Source organism: Acanthaster planci, linkage group LG04 (genome assembly GCF_054643075.1).
Source record: "Acanthaster planci isolate LZ-2023a linkage group LG04, COTS_SCS, whole genome shotgun sequence".
Lineage (NCBI taxonomy): Eukaryota > Metazoa > Echinodermata > Asteroidea > Valvatida > Acanthasteridae > Acanthaster > Acanthaster planci.
The window spans coordinates 16,764,285-16,783,748 of NC_141780.1; the positions used below are offsets into that span (position 1 = coordinate 16,764,285).

The 19,464-nt window shown below is 42.3% G+C and overlaps 1 protein-coding gene across 4 annotated transcripts in view; it reads right to left on the reverse strand.

The window, feature by feature from the left end:
- Positions 1-19,464, reverse strand: part of LOC110974020 (acetyl-CoA carboxylase-like) — a 44,197-nt gene that overhangs the window by 3,470 nt on the left and 21,263 nt on the right. For 3 of the 4 annotated variants that reach the window (XM_087136398.1, XM_022225314.2, XM_087136395.1), the window contains 30 exons: positions 18,933-19,160; positions 18,321-18,410; positions 17,808-17,926; positions 15,984-16,007; positions 13,708-13,836; positions 12,890-12,971; positions 12,663-12,776; positions 12,296-12,394; positions 11,835-11,972; positions 11,275-11,442; positions 10,478-10,638; positions 10,238-10,346; positions 9,670-9,825; positions 9,357-9,422; positions 8,972-9,046; positions 8,597-8,728; positions 7,926-8,063; positions 7,283-7,403; positions 6,656-6,753; positions 6,137-6,247; positions 5,473-5,616; positions 4,830-4,950; positions 4,420-4,516; positions 3,797-3,893; positions 3,397-3,532; positions 3,045-3,222; positions 2,437-2,582; positions 1,969-2,090; positions 1,626-1,796; positions 831-970 (listed from right to left, as the gene is read on the reverse strand). In XM_087136398.1, the coding sequence (XP_086992524.1) occupies positions 831-970; positions 1,626-1,796; positions 1,969-2,090; positions 2,437-2,582; positions 3,045-3,222; positions 3,397-3,532; positions 3,797-3,893; positions 4,420-4,516; positions 4,830-4,950; positions 5,473-5,616; positions 6,137-6,247; positions 6,656-6,753; positions 7,283-7,403; positions 7,926-8,063; positions 8,597-8,728; positions 8,972-9,046; positions 9,357-9,422; positions 9,670-9,825; positions 10,238-10,346; positions 10,478-10,638; positions 11,275-11,442; positions 11,835-11,972; positions 12,296-12,394; positions 12,663-12,776; positions 12,890-12,971; positions 13,708-13,836; positions 15,984-16,007; positions 17,808-17,926; positions 18,321-18,410; positions 18,933-19,160 (3,710 nt within the window). The remainder of the gene's footprint in view (positions 1-830; positions 971-1,625; positions 1,797-1,968; positions 2,091-2,436; positions 2,583-3,044; positions 3,223-3,396; positions 3,533-3,796; positions 3,894-4,419; positions 4,517-4,829; positions 4,951-5,472; positions 5,617-6,136; positions 6,248-6,655; positions 6,754-7,282; positions 7,404-7,925; positions 8,064-8,596; positions 8,729-8,971; positions 9,047-9,356; positions 9,423-9,669; positions 9,826-10,237; positions 10,347-10,477; positions 10,639-11,274; positions 11,443-11,834; positions 11,973-12,295; positions 12,395-12,662; positions 12,777-12,889; positions 12,972-13,707; positions 13,837-15,983; positions 16,008-17,807; positions 17,927-18,320; positions 18,411-18,932; positions 19,161-19,464) is intronic. The other variant, XM_087136396.1, reaches the window with a different exon arrangement.

Below are 19,464 nucleotides of genomic sequence, written 5' to 3' on the forward strand. Positions count from 1 at the left end.
CGTGTTAGCAGTGCGTTAAATTGGTGCCATAAGTCGAAGACCCCAAACCTGTTCTATAAATTATATCAGCAAGTAAGATGTAGCTGGGTTGAAACTAGAGGTCATGTGCACACTGAAGGGATTTGTATTTCAACATCAACGTGGGAAGTCAGTTTTGTGTTCGTCCCTTTATGACTGTGAACGCTAATAAAAACAGGAAATTGCGGTCAGTTTCACTCCACAGCCTTTGAGGGGATAAGTTTTGATGCGTTTACGTAATGTTTAACATTTCAGACTGTCAATGAAGCACTACTACATACCTGCCAACATTGACAAGTCAGAGCCTATCTGCTCAGAGCGGAACAAAAGAGGGCGTATTTTTTTGGTACTCACTGCATAGGTGTGCGCCATGAGGTGCGCAAGTGTATGTGCGTTTGACACGGGGCACCCTTAGCCCGCGTGACTAATTTATTGCGGCAGGTATGGTCTTTGCGTACACGCAGAACGCGTGCGAGAACCCACATGTAACCACCTGTCATTCTTTCGCCGATTGGGGGTGCACTTCAGCTCGGAAACAAGCAGCTGTGCACGAAGCTATTTATGTGTACACACATGTACATATGTGAATGTAGCAACTGCCATTTTGACATAGCAAATAGGGCCCTCTTTTTCTGCAAATAGTGCAGAAATCAGAACAGATGGCAGGTGTGCTACTAACATGACTGGTCTCCTTGACTGTTTTCTAAGTCCCATGTGAAAAAGATTCATGAACTAAGGTCTATCCATAAAGATATCCTTGAAGGATTGGAATGAAGGCAAAATACGGCAAAATTCTCAGGAGTGAGACTTGCCTTCTGATCTGATGGATGACTTGGTCCCTCTTGACGGCTTTAATGTTATCCAGGATGGCCGACTGGCCCTCGTCTTTCTCCTGCCTCTCTTGCTCCAACAGCCAATCGGCAACAGCCTTATTGTCCTCCCACAGATACGACTATGCATGATTGAAAAAGAACAATTTTGATTGGATGACATTTTTCGTTTTTGAACGTGGACTGAGAGAGTGCCCAATATGCATGCAGTACGCAGGGAGTTTCTTAGAGTCAGAAACTGTTGCTTGGCAACAGTGCAGGTTTCTACTTGTTCCATTATCTATTCTCCAAATCTGGCTTTCAGAGTCTGGCTGTGAACTTTTTCTTCCTGTTGTCTTTTTTCCCTTTAACTTTTGTCATATCCAGTCTGTTGATAGAAGTGAAAAATCAAACACTACTGCTAAGAGGGATACTTGTTCACACTTTCTCTTGTTCTTGTGCCCATAAACAGATGCACACCATTCACAAGGATTTGTGAAAAAATTGTGCGTATTCAATTGAAAATTGGCAAAAACTAATGCATACACCAAATCCGTGGCTATGTCTAAATCAAGTGGCTATGGCTGGAAACATCACGTCTATGAGAAATGACTGCAGTGGGTAGCCAACTGCTTCTGTGAGTCTGAATGTTATTTGTAGCCAAAACCATATTTTTTGGACACAGCCTGCCCCTCCTTTAGGGAATTAGCCGCTCATAGCCTTCTGCAGTCTCTGTAATCAACACACTGCACTAGGAATAAACACCGAATCACAGGATTCTCATCTCGTTGTACGTACATTGACCGTGCCCTTGTCCTCCATGAACACCCTCCTCAGCATTGCAAAGACTTCTCCCCTCGACAGCTTCTCGTTGACCTGCTGAATGCGGCCACACATCTTATTCTCAAGCAGGAGACGGCGCAGACGCCAGTAGAAGAAAGTCCGCGATGTCGACCACTGCAGAACATCCTGGGGAGGGAGGAGTAGAGACTGACGTGAGCTAGTTTGGCGGCGAGTAGTTGATTCGGTGGCATTGCATGGAAATATCCTGGGTGTGGGATCTGGAGTTGGGCAACATAACCTATCCTGGGTGAAGGACAATGACGGTATCCAAGATACGAAACACGAAGCAGGAACTTACAGAGATGACTTGCTTCTCCTGCATTCTGCCGGCACGGTCGTGAAGATCAGCAAACTGGACGGCCACGGTGTGGTAGATGGGTAGCAGGAAATCCTCACGGTCCTTCAATTTCTTTTCAAGGGCTGGCAGGCATAAGTTAAATGGTCAAAATTACACTGGGCTGGCAGACGAATGTTCCGACACAAGGTAATGGAAGTGACAGGTGCAGAGCAAAATCAAAAAGCTTCTGATGACCAGTGTTGTGAGGTAAAGATAAAATCTGCTCTGTATTAAAAAGATACATAAATACTCTACTAGGTCCAGCTCCAATTTAGCACTGCTGAAGTGTGACTTAAGTGGTAAGTATTTAGCCGAGTGAAGTTGTAGTTCACAGAGGTCGGTCCGTAATTACAATGTTCTTGGAGTGAAGTGATTACGTGACAGGATTCGTCGGCATGATCTGGGACTTTTCTTTCAGAATTTACCCACCTGCTTTCTCCTCTCGGTTGATACCCGGGGCGGCAATCTCACTCAGTAGCGAAATACAGGTCTCATCAATACGCCGCATCACCTTCACTTGGTCCTTCTTACGGAACTTGATCTCTACGGTCCCCTCGGGCTCCAACACTCCGCCCCTAAAATGGGCAAAATGGGTTTTTAGTTTCATAAAAAGCACATATTTAATGAGGGGAAACCCATTCAATCAAAAAGTACTCTCTAAAGGATCGGTCAAATGGAAATAATGTCCCAAACTTAAATTGATGTTCACATTCCTGAAAAGCATTACAGGAATCAAAAACATGAAGAAAAACAATCTATTTGTCTTGAACTTAAGGAATTGGAATTTCAAAAAGATGACAAGAAAGTGACAAAAACCCTGATTATCTTGCAACTACCAGGTAAGGATTGCAGGCAATTTGTACAAATGACCCAAATTAATACAGCAATAGATAACAAATGGATTCCCCCAAGACACAAACCACAAGGGAAGGGTAAAAACCCTTGAGCACAGAAAAGAAAAATGATTACAGAGAGAAAGGGGGATTTCTAACACTCCTCTTTGTGGTCTAAGCTGTCAGACGTTTCGTTAACCTCACCTGCTATCCTGATCGGCGTACATCTCCATGTACTGAGGATTGATGGTAGAATCAATCACTACCCATGAGCCTCCTCTCAGCTCACCATTAGGCGGTATGTACACCATCACTGGCTGCTTGTATTCACACAGTGCATCAACGATGTAGGAACCATACTTGAGAACTTGCTCGTACATGTCTAAACAGAGAGAGCAGAAAACGAAAAATACCACTGATTAAGCATAAATTCATCTTGCAGGTTTATAGTTCATGCCAGTTTATGCACAGAACTCAGCACCACTGCCCAGAGCCAAAACTTTACCATTAAAAGCCCCACCCTTCTGCCAACTCCTTCGACGATACGAAGTCTCACCTTTCATTCCACCCGAGAAACCTCTCCAGTTTGCAAAGACAATCAGCGGCAGCTGCTCCCGGCCAAAGTCCTTGATAGCCTGTGCTGTCTTGAAAGCAGAGTCTGGGAACCAGACGGTACCCGCTTGGGCTATTGACTGCAATTAACAAAACTTTAAATGTGAGTTTTGTCTCAGTCTGTTGTGACTCATTACTGCTTTCCATTTTGGAGGTCCAACATTCCGCACTGTAACAATCTTACACAATTCTTCAGAAAAAACACAAGGGGCCCAAATTAAACTGAACAAAGGACCTTAAACAGTATGTCAGTTTTTTTGGTTTGTTCCGCTAACATAAGATTTTCACCAGCTTAAACGCTCCTGTTTTGTTAGAACCTTTGAAAGGGTGACAGACTATCTTACCTTTGCCTCGGAGTCTGGGTTGCCAGGGTCTGCTGGGATATCCACATTGACAGTGCGTGTTTCCACGGCAACCACACCAACGGGTATACCACCCAACCTAGAGTAAGATGTAAAGCACCCATGCTCAATCAGTCGTAGCTTCCAACAAAGTATATGTTCTCAAACATCGGTGAGAACAAAGAGCAGTTCGTTTAAGTTGAAGAAAGGTCAGTATGGGGTATGCTCAGCCGTTAACTATAATTCAACCGCTGGTTAACTGCTGCTTAATTGTGCACACATGTAGTACAGTCACACTCAAATGATCCTAATCAAACTGTTTTGTAAAAAACTCACTGTTACTCACATTTGGCTGTTGGCTGCAGTTCTCACAGCAATAATACTCAATGACACCTCATGCAGTTATTTTAATGTGAATGGTTCCCTCCATACTTATAAAAGAAAATCACCTTATGATGAGCATAACCACAGTTCTAAATGGTTGAATAGGTGGTCCAAGCCGTCCATCGTTCGGACGACATTGGTCGAACAACAAACCATAGGCATTGATCAATCTTGCCTGTCAGTTAAAATGAAAGCCAGACCCAACTTATCTAGAAACTTCCATTCCAGATTGATCGACTTACTTTGCTCGTCCAACTACGACAGTTTGAGCCCACGCTTCCATGACCTCCATGAAGGAACCCCGGTCAAAGAACCCCGACTGCCACTCATGAGGATTCTCTGAAAATTACAGGACGAGATTGTCTGAAACATTGCACGCACACCTCATATGACTGGGAGGTTTGTACGATACAGTACATCGCTGAGAAACTTGTCCGCTTGTGATGAACTGTTCTGCAGGTTTTAAAGTTCATTCAATATTTCTTTGCATCTTCCACAGAACGTGATGGGATTCTACAAAAATGAGTCTGTTCTTGCGCAATTAATTTCCATGACAAATTTGTTGAATAACTTTGATTTCAAATTGTTAACAAGTGTCTCACATGTGGCACATGCCTGTGAATATTTGTCAGTCAATTGCTTGTAGTAATACCTGGGTTGGATCGGCCGGCCAGCATGTGCCTGGGATCGTATGGAGCCTTCGTCGGCATGAATTCAATCTCGCGATCTATGGGATCCATGCTTTGCAATATGGGAACTCCTGCATCTCGACACTGAAATGCCACATTGTAAAAAGGAATATTTGATAAATGCTATAATCGCACCAAGTTCCACCTTAAAGGGCTGAGCACTTAGAGTAAAATTGACATTTAAGAGAAAAAAAATGGCAGACACAATTTCTGAGGACTGCAACATCCAACCCACAGGTGGAATCCTCTCTCACATATCAGCCTGCTTTACCCGCACGTGCATGACAAGCCTTGATCCTTAATCCGAACAGGACAGTCCTTGGCTATAGAGTGCCCAAGTGAATTCCTCACTCACACAATTATGTGTCAATGATATTAGTGTGAGAACCATTCCTTGAATCAAAATGCATACGTACTTCATTTGTTTGAATTATACTTCCCGGTAAAAATGTCGTCAGGCTTCGGTACTCCATGACTTTAGTTTTTCGATACTGACATGCTGCGGAGAACAGCTGTCTGCAACAATGCCTAGGTGTGGCCTAATAATGATACGTGGGATGGAAAGACTCTCCACATCCTACCACAAGACAGACCCCCCCGACCTACCTTGGGCATGTAGGACAACCATTTCAGGATGGTGTAGACACCTTCGAAGTCGTCTTGCGCCACGGCATGAGTGACTCCGTTCTTGTGCATGATCTGAATACCTCCGAGCTGGTTGTTGGACGTGTACACCTCTCGTCCGAGCACCTTAGTAGAGAACATGTTGAAAACAATGTGTTTCATTACGCAACAAACAGGGAACATTTCACAGCATCTGATGCCACAACCGTTGCATGATATATGAACCTGATTCGTCCTTGCAAATGCTCCTGCTGGCGCAAACTGCTGTTTTTTTCTGTCTATTTGACAAGAGACCGTTGTCTAATGGAATTGAAATGGGTAGAAATTCACAAGTGATCTGTACCTCCTGCACTGAGCGGCTACTCAAAGACTCAGCACTGAAAATATTTGCTAAACAGGAATCGGTTACCAGCCAACATTTAGTGTAATGTATGATGATTCTGACTGGTTCCCGACTACTTCTTGCTTAACTCATATATATTTGGTAAATGATATTTCCCGATGGCAGCTCAGTGACATTAATCCTCAGTTTATCCATGCTTTAAGGTGTGTTATCAAAGAGGTGTCTGGTTCTAATCCCATGACAGGCTGCTTCTTTCTTCTGTGAAAGACAGGTTCTAAGACCGAACCCAATATGCTGACGTACCTTGTTGAGGGCACCTGCTCCAGTCAGGATGATGTGAGAGTTATCCACTTGAACGATGCGCTGACCAAGACGCACGACGTAGGAACCGATGCCGATGGCCCTGCATGTCACCTGATGAATGATCACACAGAAAGTTGAAGCTTATGCCGAAAAACCACGACAAGATTACTCCAGCAATGCTGTCAACTCCAAAACCTGACTAACATTCAGATTAAGTAAATTCATCTCTGATTGTTCCAATACCGACCAGAAACAAACCACACTGGTGTCAAATTGAAAAATTAACAAATAAACACACTTTGAAAACCTCAGCTCAATAAACCTGCCAAGGATTCCATTCTCCGGACCAAATCCAATCAGATTCAGTTGGTTAATTTCCACGCAAACCCATGAACAACACTTCACCTGTGCACGTCCAATACTTAAAAAATAAATTACCAAAACAACCCCCACTCTGTGAAAACCCGGCATGGCTCATTTTCAATCAACCAATCTTGAAGCATTCCTGCTAAATCTCACCAAGTTCAATGTGATAACCTCCTCATAGGCCCGTGATGACCCTCCAGCAATCATGCCACTCCCGCTGAGATTCTCCACACCGATGCCATTTTCCTGACCTGAAACACCAAACACAAAAAATACAGGCAATAACAATTGAAATACAAAGTATGTGTGACCACCTACGAAGTGATGTGTTTATCTTCATTATTTATTTTGCCTGATCCGCCTCCTTAGGGCTAAATTTCATATAACTGACAAGCACATAATAGTACGAGGCAGGTTGTGGTGCTCAGCAAAAATGGCTGAAAACCAGTCACAGACAATGCACGTTATACAACACTTTTGGCTGGTAACCTGCTTTGGCTAAGCGCATATTTTTCTCACTCTGAAAATAATGGATTCAGTAGCCATATGAAATTGGCCCCAGACGCTGGCTGTCACTGTTGTTTTTTTCCTGGCAACTTTGGTTTAGTAGGTATACAGTCACATGGTTAGAAATCAAATGCTGTCATTCCTAAGAATGAAACGTACCCAGGTCTTGTCTGTTTTGCTACCTCAGACCAAAGTAGCCGGGGTGATATTTCTGGAAACCTTTCAGCCCAAGTACCAATTCAACAATGTATGGGGCTACCTAATGTAACTTACCAATGATGTAGGTGATCTTGTATCTGGACTCTCCGTCTTCCTCTATATGCTCAGCTCGTAGTGAGTTGAGAGCAAGTAGCTGCTTGTAGTCAGACGGTGTCAAGTACAGATACTTAAAACCCTAGAATAAAACATGGTAACAAGTCAACTTTTTGGAACTCTCAGGGTCAAATAATAGCAGAAAAAGGAAACACATGTATAATTCAGTATAATTCCTAATTCACAAATATGGTTTTGAATTGATATTTATCTACTTTTGATGCAGAACAAGCATGCTACCTACCGTGTTGTGACAGTTTACAATTTTATCTCAAGACCACTTTTTGATTCAGGCATGCAATTTGAACTTTGACAAAAAACGAGGAAATTCCAATCTAAACAAGACTTTGTGCAGTGTTTTTCGATTTCCAATGACATGAGTGAATAAGTGAAAAACAAGGAAATCAGTTGATCTAAGGAAACGTTGCATGCCTGTTTGATTTATCACCACATATCCCTGGTCCAGATGACATATAAACTTTTGCTTGTTTTTTTAACCTTTTACCTCACAAATCTTAATAGGCTTCACATCGACAGGGCCAACCCACACTGTTTGACCTTTCACATACATGGCCTAAGCTATTTGACACATGATCTATCACACCTTGTCTGGCTTGGCAGGGTCAACCCATGCCACCTTGAACCGTTGCTTGACCTCCTCAGCTAGTCCAATCCGAGCCCCACTATTGGCCGACAGGTAGATACGAGGAATGCCTAGAGAACGGGCTAGCTCCGATGCTTTCTGTTGACAGCATTTGAAACAGAAAGAATGTTCAAAGTTCAAAACGAGAACCTGGCTATCAGAGAGATCATATGCAGGTAATCTGTGCTTCAACTTCAGAAAAATTGGTTTTACGTTGAAAAATCTTCCACAGTGACTGGCTTTATAACAGCATTATTTCCAGTTAGCCACAGCTTGCAAAAATGAGTTGGAAGCAGTGTCCATACCAAACACAGCACTGATACCGAGACCCAGCGCTAGAAATCTGGCTTCACATGTCAATAAACAGGAGCGCACCTTAAACTGCACACAGACTGGTAACAGGAGATGTTCACATCTGCCAGCTCTCCAGCAAGTGATTCGTAAACCCTGCTCAATCCATGCAGTCTATCACACAACAATACCCCCATCACTCCCAGCCCAGGGCATACTACTGAATACAGCTTAGAGGCCCTCTACTGAGTATCACAAGCAGCAAAGACTTGGGTGAGGCAACGAGACCTGAACATCCGACAGCGACATCGAAGAACAACGTCTTCAACATGTCTACCCACCTCAAACAGCCTGTCCTCCTCCGGTCCAAAGGAGCCGATCTTGAAGGTGATGTCGTTGGCGATGATGATGACATCGCGACCTTCAGGATACTCGGGAGTCACAAAGGTGAACTTCCAAGCCACCATACCAATCTGAAAACAAACAGCGATTGCTAATATCTACCTACATCTAGTGCCTAAAGGACTGGTAGGGTGCACAATTTGAAATGAACACATCATTACTAATTCTTGGAGCAGGTAGGCCTAGGGCCCTTGAAAGTAAATTGAATTAATGCAATTAAATGTATCCAAGAATACTTTTGGAAAGAGAAATTTATAGAAATATCATTCCTTGGTGGGAAGAAGAAAAGAATGCCAAGGCTCAGAGCTACTCACCCTGTTTTCACCGTGCATTCTGTTGACCGGTGTCAATGTGCCCTGACTATCAAGGACAAGTTCACTGCCGCTCATCTGAAGAAAAATAGCCAATGAGGTGAAAGATAAATTAGCCAATCCAATCAAAGACATGGTGCAACTAACATTTTTACAGCACCGACTGGTAACTCAAGGAAATACAGCAAAGCTTTTGGTACATCTTTGAGATTCTGGTCTATGAAATACTGCACGGGCAATTTCTACCAATGACTATCACTTTAAAGAGCACAATTCAATACTTTTTTCAATTTGAAAAAAAGTTCCAAGATGAGCTTGCGCAATAAATCAAGCTGTGTTTAGAAGTGGAAACTGACGTAGGTACAAATTAAAAAAAACCATTGTTTACCAATTCCTCTGGGATAACTGTGTCCTTGTTCTTTCCCTGATGTTCCTCCCAGATGCGTCTCAATTTCTGAAGTAGAAGCAAAAATCCCATCCAATGGATAAATGAGACTTTACACATGTAAAATGACAGAAGTGGAACAGCATTCAAAAAAAGGTTGCTGTGGAAAATTCAGCACTTGAATGAAAACTTCAGACTGAAGTTAAGATCCGCCTGGCCTGATACGGCCGACCACCGACCGTGACAGGCCAGCCGACCCTCCGATTCCAAATACAAACGCCATGAATACTGATGGCATTCCTTCGAGAATACTAACCTGTTTGAACATGTCCGGAAAGTCGTAGACGTATGTTGTTCCCAGCGTCTGGGCCTGGTATCGTTTGAGCTGTAGGTGGTCTTTGGTGACGTAGGGAGTGTTGATCATGCGCCCATGCAGGCTGCCTTGCTTCTCCGTGAAAGAGATAAACTTCACCTGCAAAGTTTCAGAGAAAGAGAGAGCCCAAAATCTTGGATTAGCTCCCAATAAATGTAACTCGAGTCTTTATAACTCTGTGTTGGTATGATAAGAATCTTCGCATGTGTCTGGGTATCCGCTCAAAGCCAATTGCTCTTTCCCTACGGTTGGCCTTCATGCGTGGGGAACATTATAACCTTCATAAACTACAACCGAGAAAAGACAGGCATAAAAGTACCTTTCATTTTCATGTATGACGTAGGCCAATTTAGATAACATTTAAAAACTACATCACACGCATGTAAAGGAACTTGGCCCACTCGTAACCTTGATTGTGCTTGAAACGTGACAAATATGTGGTTGATGTCTGAAGTGACAAGCATGCACTCAACATGCGGCCATCAAGTGCCAACTCCGATTTACGTAATACCTGTCCAGTCGCTGAATCAGTCTCCTCCTTGTACAGTGTGATGGCCAGATTGTAGCCAGACTCGTTTGTGATGAAGATGCGGATTGGAATGGATTGCCCTCCAGGTAACCTAACCAGAGAACAAAAAACAAATGACGGGTTACCAAACAAAACGCTATTTTAAAAGCATTAGTAATGATATGGCATGCCGAACCAACCCCCCCCCCTTTCCGAAAAATGACTCTTGAAGGGGGAACTCACCTGACTATCATTTTGAGCTCAGCCTGGAGGACCCTCAGTTTCCACAGCCGGTGGCCGTACCTCAGTATCATGGACCTCAGGCTCTCCACCACCTTCATGGGGTCCATGAACACCGTCGGCACAAAGTTCAAGAAGATGTGATTGCAGTCGGTCCGCTTAGACTGTTGCCGTGGGAAAAATTTTTTTCAGTTATTGATTATTCCCCGCAAAATCACTGGCACTAAAAATATCGACAAATTGCACGTGATCAAAATGTTGTGTCGATTTAGGTTGAATTCCCAATACTGTAAACATAAATACGCAAGACAATACAACCAGAAAAACAAAAAAAAGTGAACAAATTACTCGCCAGAAGAGATCTTTTGTTGCTCTCCTTGTATTGTGGGATAAAACATCTGCACATAATTTTGACTTCCTCAAAAAATCTGCAAACTTTGTGGAAACTCTCTGTCAGGATGAGGGGGTATTGAAACGGGTAATTCTCAGTTTTACTGTATCCTATCTTGACAATATAACTTCAATACCAGTACTGTCCTCCACTAGCAGTCTTTAACAAACAAAAATCAATGCACAACTCTTTATGGTATGCTAATTTCAAGACAGAAGTCATATCTTTTCAAACTTCACTAACATCAAAAGCAGGCTAAATCCAAATTGCTGAGACTCTCAATTTTTCATTAATGGCATACTTGTGGTGTTGGAAAGGAGATCAACTGATCTAAGGAAAAGTTGCAAGTCTTCAAAAAAGCTACATCAAAACAAAGAAAATTATCAGACCGGTTCAGAAATTGACTTACATCTGGGTGATTAAAGGCTAACTCTAGCTCATCCAGGGCTTCCAGCAACATCCTCTCTCCCTCGTTGTGAAGATACTCAAAGGACGCCTCCTTAGTGATGAGATCTGAATGACGGATGATGGCACGGACAAAGAACCGGTAGTCGGTAACTTCCTGACCTTTCTGAACCTGAGAGTGTTCATGAACAAAAATAAAATGGAATTACATTGGTGTTTTTCTAGTTGCAAAAAATAGCAAAAACTAACCACTGCAAAGTTCAGATCTGAAAATATGTTTTCAAACTCTGACAACAGAGTTTCCAAAATCAAAGTTCGAAAAAACGTGCTGGGAAAGGTACATGAACCTCTTCTTTGAATAAACTAAAATATTTACAAGGTTAACTTGCTCTTCAACTTCACGTTTTGCAGCATTTTGGGATATCCGAAGGCGTTATTCTCGCAGCACACATTCCAAGGAAGTCTACCAACTCCCTGCAAGGTATTTCAGTTCATACCTGCAAAAACTCAATACGCTTTAGCTCAAGACGCACATGATGGAGAGCAAAAAACCAACCAACCAACCTTGGCTGATCCTAGGTACAGATGCATTCGGTAGTTGGCTCGATCCATCAGCTGAAGATCAAAATTACTCATCCTGTTGATCTCAAGCTGGAAAGCCAAGGCCGGCTCTAGATGACGGTAAATGCGGTCCTCTTGGAACTGTGACCACAAAAATTGATAAAATCTAAATCTTTCCATATTTTCCTATAAAAAAAACTAAATATGACTTCATGGGTGTTCAACTTTTTTCTCCAATTTTTCATGCTTCCTCAAACCTCGCAACAATCCCGTCTACCAGTCTTTGAACTGACTGCTTTTCCATTTTCAGATGAATATTTTGAAAGGGTACTTTGAGATAAACTATACTGATGAGTTGCAAAGTTCTGCGCTAAAACTGGAATGATTCTAAAGGGTTTCAAGGTAGTATTTCCTTTTGTTGTCTGCCGAAAGGCCTTGACCACTACACAGAGTTCTGTACTTACATCCAATCGTGCTCTGTAGGTGAAGTACTTTGGGAAATCCTTCTTGCTCCAAAACAGGATGGTAATCCTACGGATGTCTCTACTGAACAACTCCTTTTTCTACAAAATGCAAATATGGAAACATGAACTTGTTCTTGAATTACAGTTCTGAACTTTTCCATGATAACACTTTTAATCCCAACCCTTGAGATGCGAAGCAAAAACTTTTTAGACAAGGCAAACATTGCAGGTACATTGCAGCGTGTACTGACATGTTGGATGCACATTAAGATGTTTTTTTGAAATGGCCATCTCTGACACTGATGTTGACAAAATCAATTCAGGTGGCAATTTATTTCCAGGTGGATTTCGACAGAGAATCGCTGACCTTTTCTTGGCAGAAACCCAGGAACATTTCAGCAAGCTCGTTGTCGGTTTTTTCATTTTTATCCAGATGAATGGCGATGTTGACGATGTGGATGGGTTCTCCGGGAGGACAGGTCTGGAATGAAAGAAACGCGTCCAGATATTTGAGTCTCAAAGAAAAATTGAACGTGTATGTTTCGTTGCAAAAGAAGCCTCCTCCCCCCACCGGAATCAGAAGAATGAACTTACATTTTCCTTGTAGTCCGTGTCAGACAAACTAGAGAACTTGAAGCGGACATCAGCAAACTGATCAATCACATCGTCAAAATAACTACAAAACACAAGGAGAACTCTGACTTTTAGAAACCTGTTTTTTCACAACAATCCTTCATCATATATCAAAAATCACAATACCAATCACTCTTCAATTTTAGTGAAGAAAATAGAATAGAACAACTTTATTATCCCTTTGGGGAAATTCACATGGTCTTTAGAAAATACAAATTACAGGCAGGACAAATGAAAATTGTATAGAAACTAAAATTTACACTTAAATGTACGCACAGGTTAAGATAATAAAACCAGGACTTCATACCCATTAAAAGCTGATATCATCACAGTAAGTAGAAAACATCCAACGCTTTCAGTGAAACTCCAAATTCAATTACGATTCAAAAAAATACAATGTACGGAACTCAAAGAAATCCCGTCAAGATGTCAGTGGCCTGGTTGATTGTTCAATTACTAAAATCAGTCATCTAGTAAATAAAATATCCATCTAAAATCAATAATGCACGGTGTAATAAGACAGTCTCTCCATTATTCAGTTATCTCCTAATTCTCATGAATCCTTCACGCATGAGGAGGCACAGATGTAATCCATCAAACCAATTTGTTTATATCTGTTCATCGAATAGCGCATTTAGCGCCAATTACAGGACGATAATGAGAAGACAATGAAGAAATGTTCAGTTTTACAGGAGGGAGGAAACCCCCGATAAATGTTTCAAGGAAAACCCACTGACTCGGGTAAGGACTGAAAACCCAATCCACACAATCTCACTGACCTCTTAAACTCCTCCAGGGATGAGAAAGCACAGATGACTCCCATCCGTTGGCAGGGGGGCACCATGGCCCCGAGCTGTTCTTCACCAAAACTGGCTGTCCTAGAGTGCCCAGCCATATCTGGCAAGATCCTGTAAGAGACCCCACAAAATTCATTGACAGAAGGAGTTGGTGTGGTGGGAGTATATTCCACACATCTGTAGCAATACTATGACAAATCTACTTGTAGAAAATGAATTAAAAGATAGACTGCTTGTTTTACAGAGAAAGAAAGCCAGTTACATCTCAAAATAACACAGAGTTGAACGGGGGTTACATGTATCTGGCCCCAAATGCTGTTCGTCAGCCAATTTCAGTTTTCACACAACAGACAAGCACACATTTCCAGCAAAATGCTGGAAACCTTGGGGAGACTGTGTGTAGTCTGCAACACAGGACAATACGACTTAGGTGGGACTAATAACTACATGTCAAAAGAAGACTGTGGTCAGTTATCATGGACTACACTTAATAATTGTGCAAATGGATTCAAGTTACAGGAATATGTCCTTTCAGCATAAAACAGTGCAGTAACTACGCAGCGCTGTAATCACTGTAATCAGTGTCTGATTTAGCGGTGGTCTGTTGGACAAATGATAGTTGAAAATGCCTCGAAGCCAGCTAAGAAGCATCCCCAAGAGGCTTGGCTGGCCAGCTCAACATTTGCAATAACAGATCTAGTTCCCCATTTAATAAACAATACCCAATTTTTCCTGTGAGTTTTGACCTTCAATTCACTTTTTTTTTTACACACGATCGTCTTCACGCCACATACCACCAGACTAGCCCAGTTGGCAGACCCAGCCCACTGCACCATACGTACATTGAACACATACCATGTGAGGCATGCATTTGGTTGGCTTCCATTTGCAATCCATAACGATATGTGCATTTCATTCTGCAACCCAATGTTCGGTGGACGATTGCCTTATTAAAACGTTGCAGCATATGCCGCGCTGCGGCAGCCCGGGCGGCTAGCTGTAAATCTGGACTCGTTTGGGATCTTACTTCTTGGTTGTATGCGTCAGTACATGTACTTCAGTACTTCACAATGCTTTTAGATACACACAGGAATATAGACAAGAGTACGTATTTCTGTTATAGTTGGGTCATTCCATGAGGTTGGGCGCAATTTGTGACGGTTTCCTTGTTACATGGGTATTACTTTTATCACCTGTCATGACCTGTAGGATAGGTCATTTACTCTGTGAAAAACGCACCTCTGTATTCAGCCTTGCAAGATGTACAATAATGTCAATTTGGAATCCACATGCAGGGAAATAGCTGTTCATTTTTACGGAACCCACGTAACAAGGGACACTGTCACAAATTACAAAGTATGCCCCAACCTCATGGAAAGACAGTTGTAAGTTTCTTGTTATTGGCATGTTATAACAAAACGAGCAGTACCATGACATTCATGCAGGAGTAACCACAAACCATGAAAAGGCATGCAACATGAACATGCAATTAGCTTCCTGGCTGCACATAGCCCAATGTTAATCATGAACACAATTTTACTGTAATTCTATAAAATGTTGGAGCAAAAAAAATCACAAGCATGACCTAAGGGAACAGAAAATCTTGTCATACAACCCTGCTAATCCATGAGCTACAGGTTTGCAGGTACAGCATGGAAATTATCTCTTCAGAAGAGGTGTGGTTCTGAGAAGAACAGGTGAGTATTAAATATAACTCGACGAGAGTCAAGTTAATACTCACTGGTTCTTCTCAGAACCACACCTCTTCCGAAGAGATAATTTCCATGCAGTACCCACAAACCTATAGCTCAAGTAACCTCCACCATGCAAAGCTTCACATCTTACTCGCTAATCCAGATTTATACCAAACAAACCATTGAAACAATAAATCTTGTGATATGGCAATTCTTGGGAAAACCGTTGATCTCATCCAAGCAACTGCGATATTTTATAGTCAAAAAAATGTGCATAAACCTTGGAACATTTTTCCTGGCTAAGCAAGGTTTGCACACTATAAACGACATACTATGCCACGCAAAATAGCTCTCACATGCCCTCACCGGTAGAAATGTTTCCCAATTCTAACACGAGAGAGTCAATGCATGCCAGGATGCAATAGATTAGTTGAGGAACGCATGAACAGCAACAAAGCAGACCTTGTTAGTACTTGTGTTCGACCAAACCACAACCAAAGCTATTTACAAGGCAAAGGGTGGTTTCTTAAGGCATGTCTCAGAAGCAATCTCTAATGTCTTTACCTGGTCCTTGGGAAAGTGACGGTACTGAGCAGAGTGCAGCAAAGAAATGTCACCAGAAAAGTGAAAGGAAATAGAAAAGCTTTCAGAAGGCAAATCCTACATCATCGAGACAGTCGAACGCACGAACTCTCACCTCTTTCATAAACAATCGAAGAATGAAAAACCGTAAGAACATATCTCAAATGACAAACTGCATTCAGAAGGGAAAAACCCCACCAGTGCTCAAAATCTAGCAGAAAATGTGCAATACCGCAATTCAGCATGCAGAATGTGGTGACTAGAATTACTTGTCTAGTTTTCTTCCCTAGAGTTACTGATGTCATTTATTTCCAAGAGTTAGTGCAAGAGGGGCCTGGAAAGTGGACATTTTCCATGACATCAATCAGGTGTTCATGGTGACAGTTCCTTGAAGTTGAACACACTTCAACTCTGGTTAACTTCACTTCAGACATTTCTCCATGTCAAATTGGTATGATATGGCTTTTAAGTTTCAAGCCACTGGACACAGGTTCACAGGACAACTTGAACCCTAAAACCAGGACTTCAAGTCAGGTTTCGGTTCCTCTGTGCGCAGGCACCTTTAGAGCGGGTCACTTCCAAGGAATGCAGTGGTCGGCAAATTTGTGCCATGACAAAGGAAGAGCGGAGAACCGGTCACAGGCAATGCCCACTGTACAACATTTCAGCTACTAACCGAAGATCTTATGTGCTCAGCCAAATTTCCTTGCTTGTGACAACTAATTCTTTGAAATTGGCTCAGGTCTTAGCAGTTAAAGTAAACTGGTAAGTACAGAGAACAACAGAAGGATAGGGCACAAGAGTGTTTCCTGCTTGGTTTTATTTTCATGACCGAAGCGATATGTGGAAGAGGCAGATGCATATTGAAAACCCTAGGGTATTGTACCTACTGTATCTCCCTGAATATCTGAAAGGAATTCCCAAGATTCCTACAACATGAAAGAAAACACAAAGGGGGGTCTGCCTTTGCCACATATTGTGCATCATATAGTTTTTTAATTTGCATGATTAGGTTGCACAACTCCCTCATTAGCTTATACATAGAACGTACGAGCACTAGAGCCGTGTCTTTATCAACAGGCTGTGTCTACGAGAACACACATGTCTATGGGAACTGGCTACAGCTGCTAGCCACTGGTTTCCATTGCCACACATTACTTACAGCCATAGCTGTAACATTTGGCACACATCCCAAATAATGATATCAACATTGGAGACATGCTCTGGTCAAAACAGACTTCTTGTCTGGCAGCTGGTCAAAATTGTTCGGGTATGATAAGTTTTATAATTGGTCCTTCCCTTTACAAGTATGGCTAAACACTTGAAAGTAAATTTCTCACAGAAAAATAAAGAACATGTGAAGCCCAAATGGGTAAAACAGAGCAATGCTGCTGCCGTAATTCTTAAAAGTTTTGTGATTTAATGTGATGGCTGAATTTCAGTCCTTTCTGAGTAAAACACAGAACCCTTATGCATTAAAATGAAACACTTGAAACTTTTACAACTGTTTACGGACACAAATGTCATCCCACATTTGCAAAACACTAACAAAAATGACAAGGAATCACCCACAGTTGTCCTGAGTTTGTCTCCCCAATTCAAGCTCTGTCAAACAGTGTCTGGCTTAGACAGAGCAGGTCATCTTAAAAAAGAAAGTTGGAATGTAGAGAGAAACTTACGCCCCACTCCCACTACCTTAAATATACCACTGTTACTTCTCAAAGCAGTATCTCACAGCAAACTTGTTATTGGTTTAGGCCCCCTAGCATGCCAATTATTAGTTCATAATGACACGGATGAACATACCTGTTGGGATGGGAGGACGGAAGCATGAACTGGAATTCTAACACACACAGGGAGTTCCTGAGTACAGAGTGGTGCAAGCAATTGAGCTCATAGGCTATGTAGGCTCTCCTCACATACACCTGTGTACATCAAACATCACTGACAGATTACGCATACAAATGTACACAACAGACACAGCAGAGCTCAATATTTCCCTAGCTTAAGATCAGAGCATAAGTAAAATGTTCAGGGCTAATTAAGCTCATGCAAGTGCAGAGGTGACTTCAATCTTATCTTCCTGAAGCTGACCGGGGCCAGATGCCAACAGTCGTTGAACAACCGAACGTTTTGTTATTTACTGTAATTTCACATGCCGCAGCTATCCTAAACCTCAAATTTGAAAATCCTGATCACCACCGAGAAATGATAAAAGAACCTGCAGACTAACCCTGATGCTTATTAATGAGGCTTAGATGCCCAAAATACATGTGCTTTCTCATAAAGTGGGATACAGGTGTGTAAAAAACCACTTACTTCTAAGGCAGCTCTTCGAACAACTGGGTTGTTATGGAAAAAGAAGCTCGGTAACACATCAAAGATGGTGGTCTCCGACATGATCAATTTCTGCCATACACAAAACAAGAATACAGAAAATTACTCCCTCTACTGTTTTCACAGCCAAAGACAATCAAAACTGTATACCACTCCCCCTGCTTCAACTGCACAAACATACCACTCCACAATAACCCTGATCATGCCAAATCGAACAAGACTATGGGAGACACAGAGAATATTGAGAGTGAGGGCTGCTTGTTTTCAACAGACAGGAAAGCTCTGTCCAGTTTGCATGTTCATGCAGGAGGGGACATCAATGTGTACTGAAATGTGAAATATGGCAAACGTAAAGAAGGCAAACAAATCCCAGCCTTACAAAGGGCTTGATCTCCACTGTAAGGACTAGATCAGCGACCCAATAACATTACAGGTAAAATGGATTAATTTAAAGAGAGTGTGCCACTGATTTCCTGGGTGGATTTGAAGATTCAGTAAAGGATCCTACAACAATGTCTTCATGGTTAGGGTTAAGGAAATAGGCCAGACACTACCTCTTGTCCAAGTGTTGAGCGAGGGCCCTCTTTCACTCACCTTGAGACTGTCGGGGCAGTACTGGTGGCCATACATGTCGATGGCTGACAGGAAGATGCTCTCTACCTGGTTGTGCCGGAGTTCGTAGGACGGCTGGTGGGCGGCTATCAGCACCTGGCGGGCCCGCAATGCCACCTTGGAGTGATCCTGCTTGCTGAGTGTGGTCAGCTCGCCCAGGATTTCCGAGAGCTCCTCTGTCAGGCCAGCATCACGGCTGCTGATGCGTTCCTGGGGGAACAATGATATGACTTAGTGCACTTCCATGGAGAAATGAGTGCTTCAAAAGAGGAAAGATCATTGGCTAGGGACTTTGTGCCTTTTGGTTTCTTGTGCCTTTTGACTTTGAAGGCTTGAGGGAGGTTAAGACCAGCAATTACTTGGCCGAGCTAAATGACCTTTAACAGTTGAAGCACAATATGTGTTCCGCTGACTTCTGCCACATTGGAGGAATTATGAAGAAGCGAGAAAGTTCCATGCACAAATGACGAGGGAGTTAGGTTCAACTGAAAAAGAAAGACAACAAATTAGATGT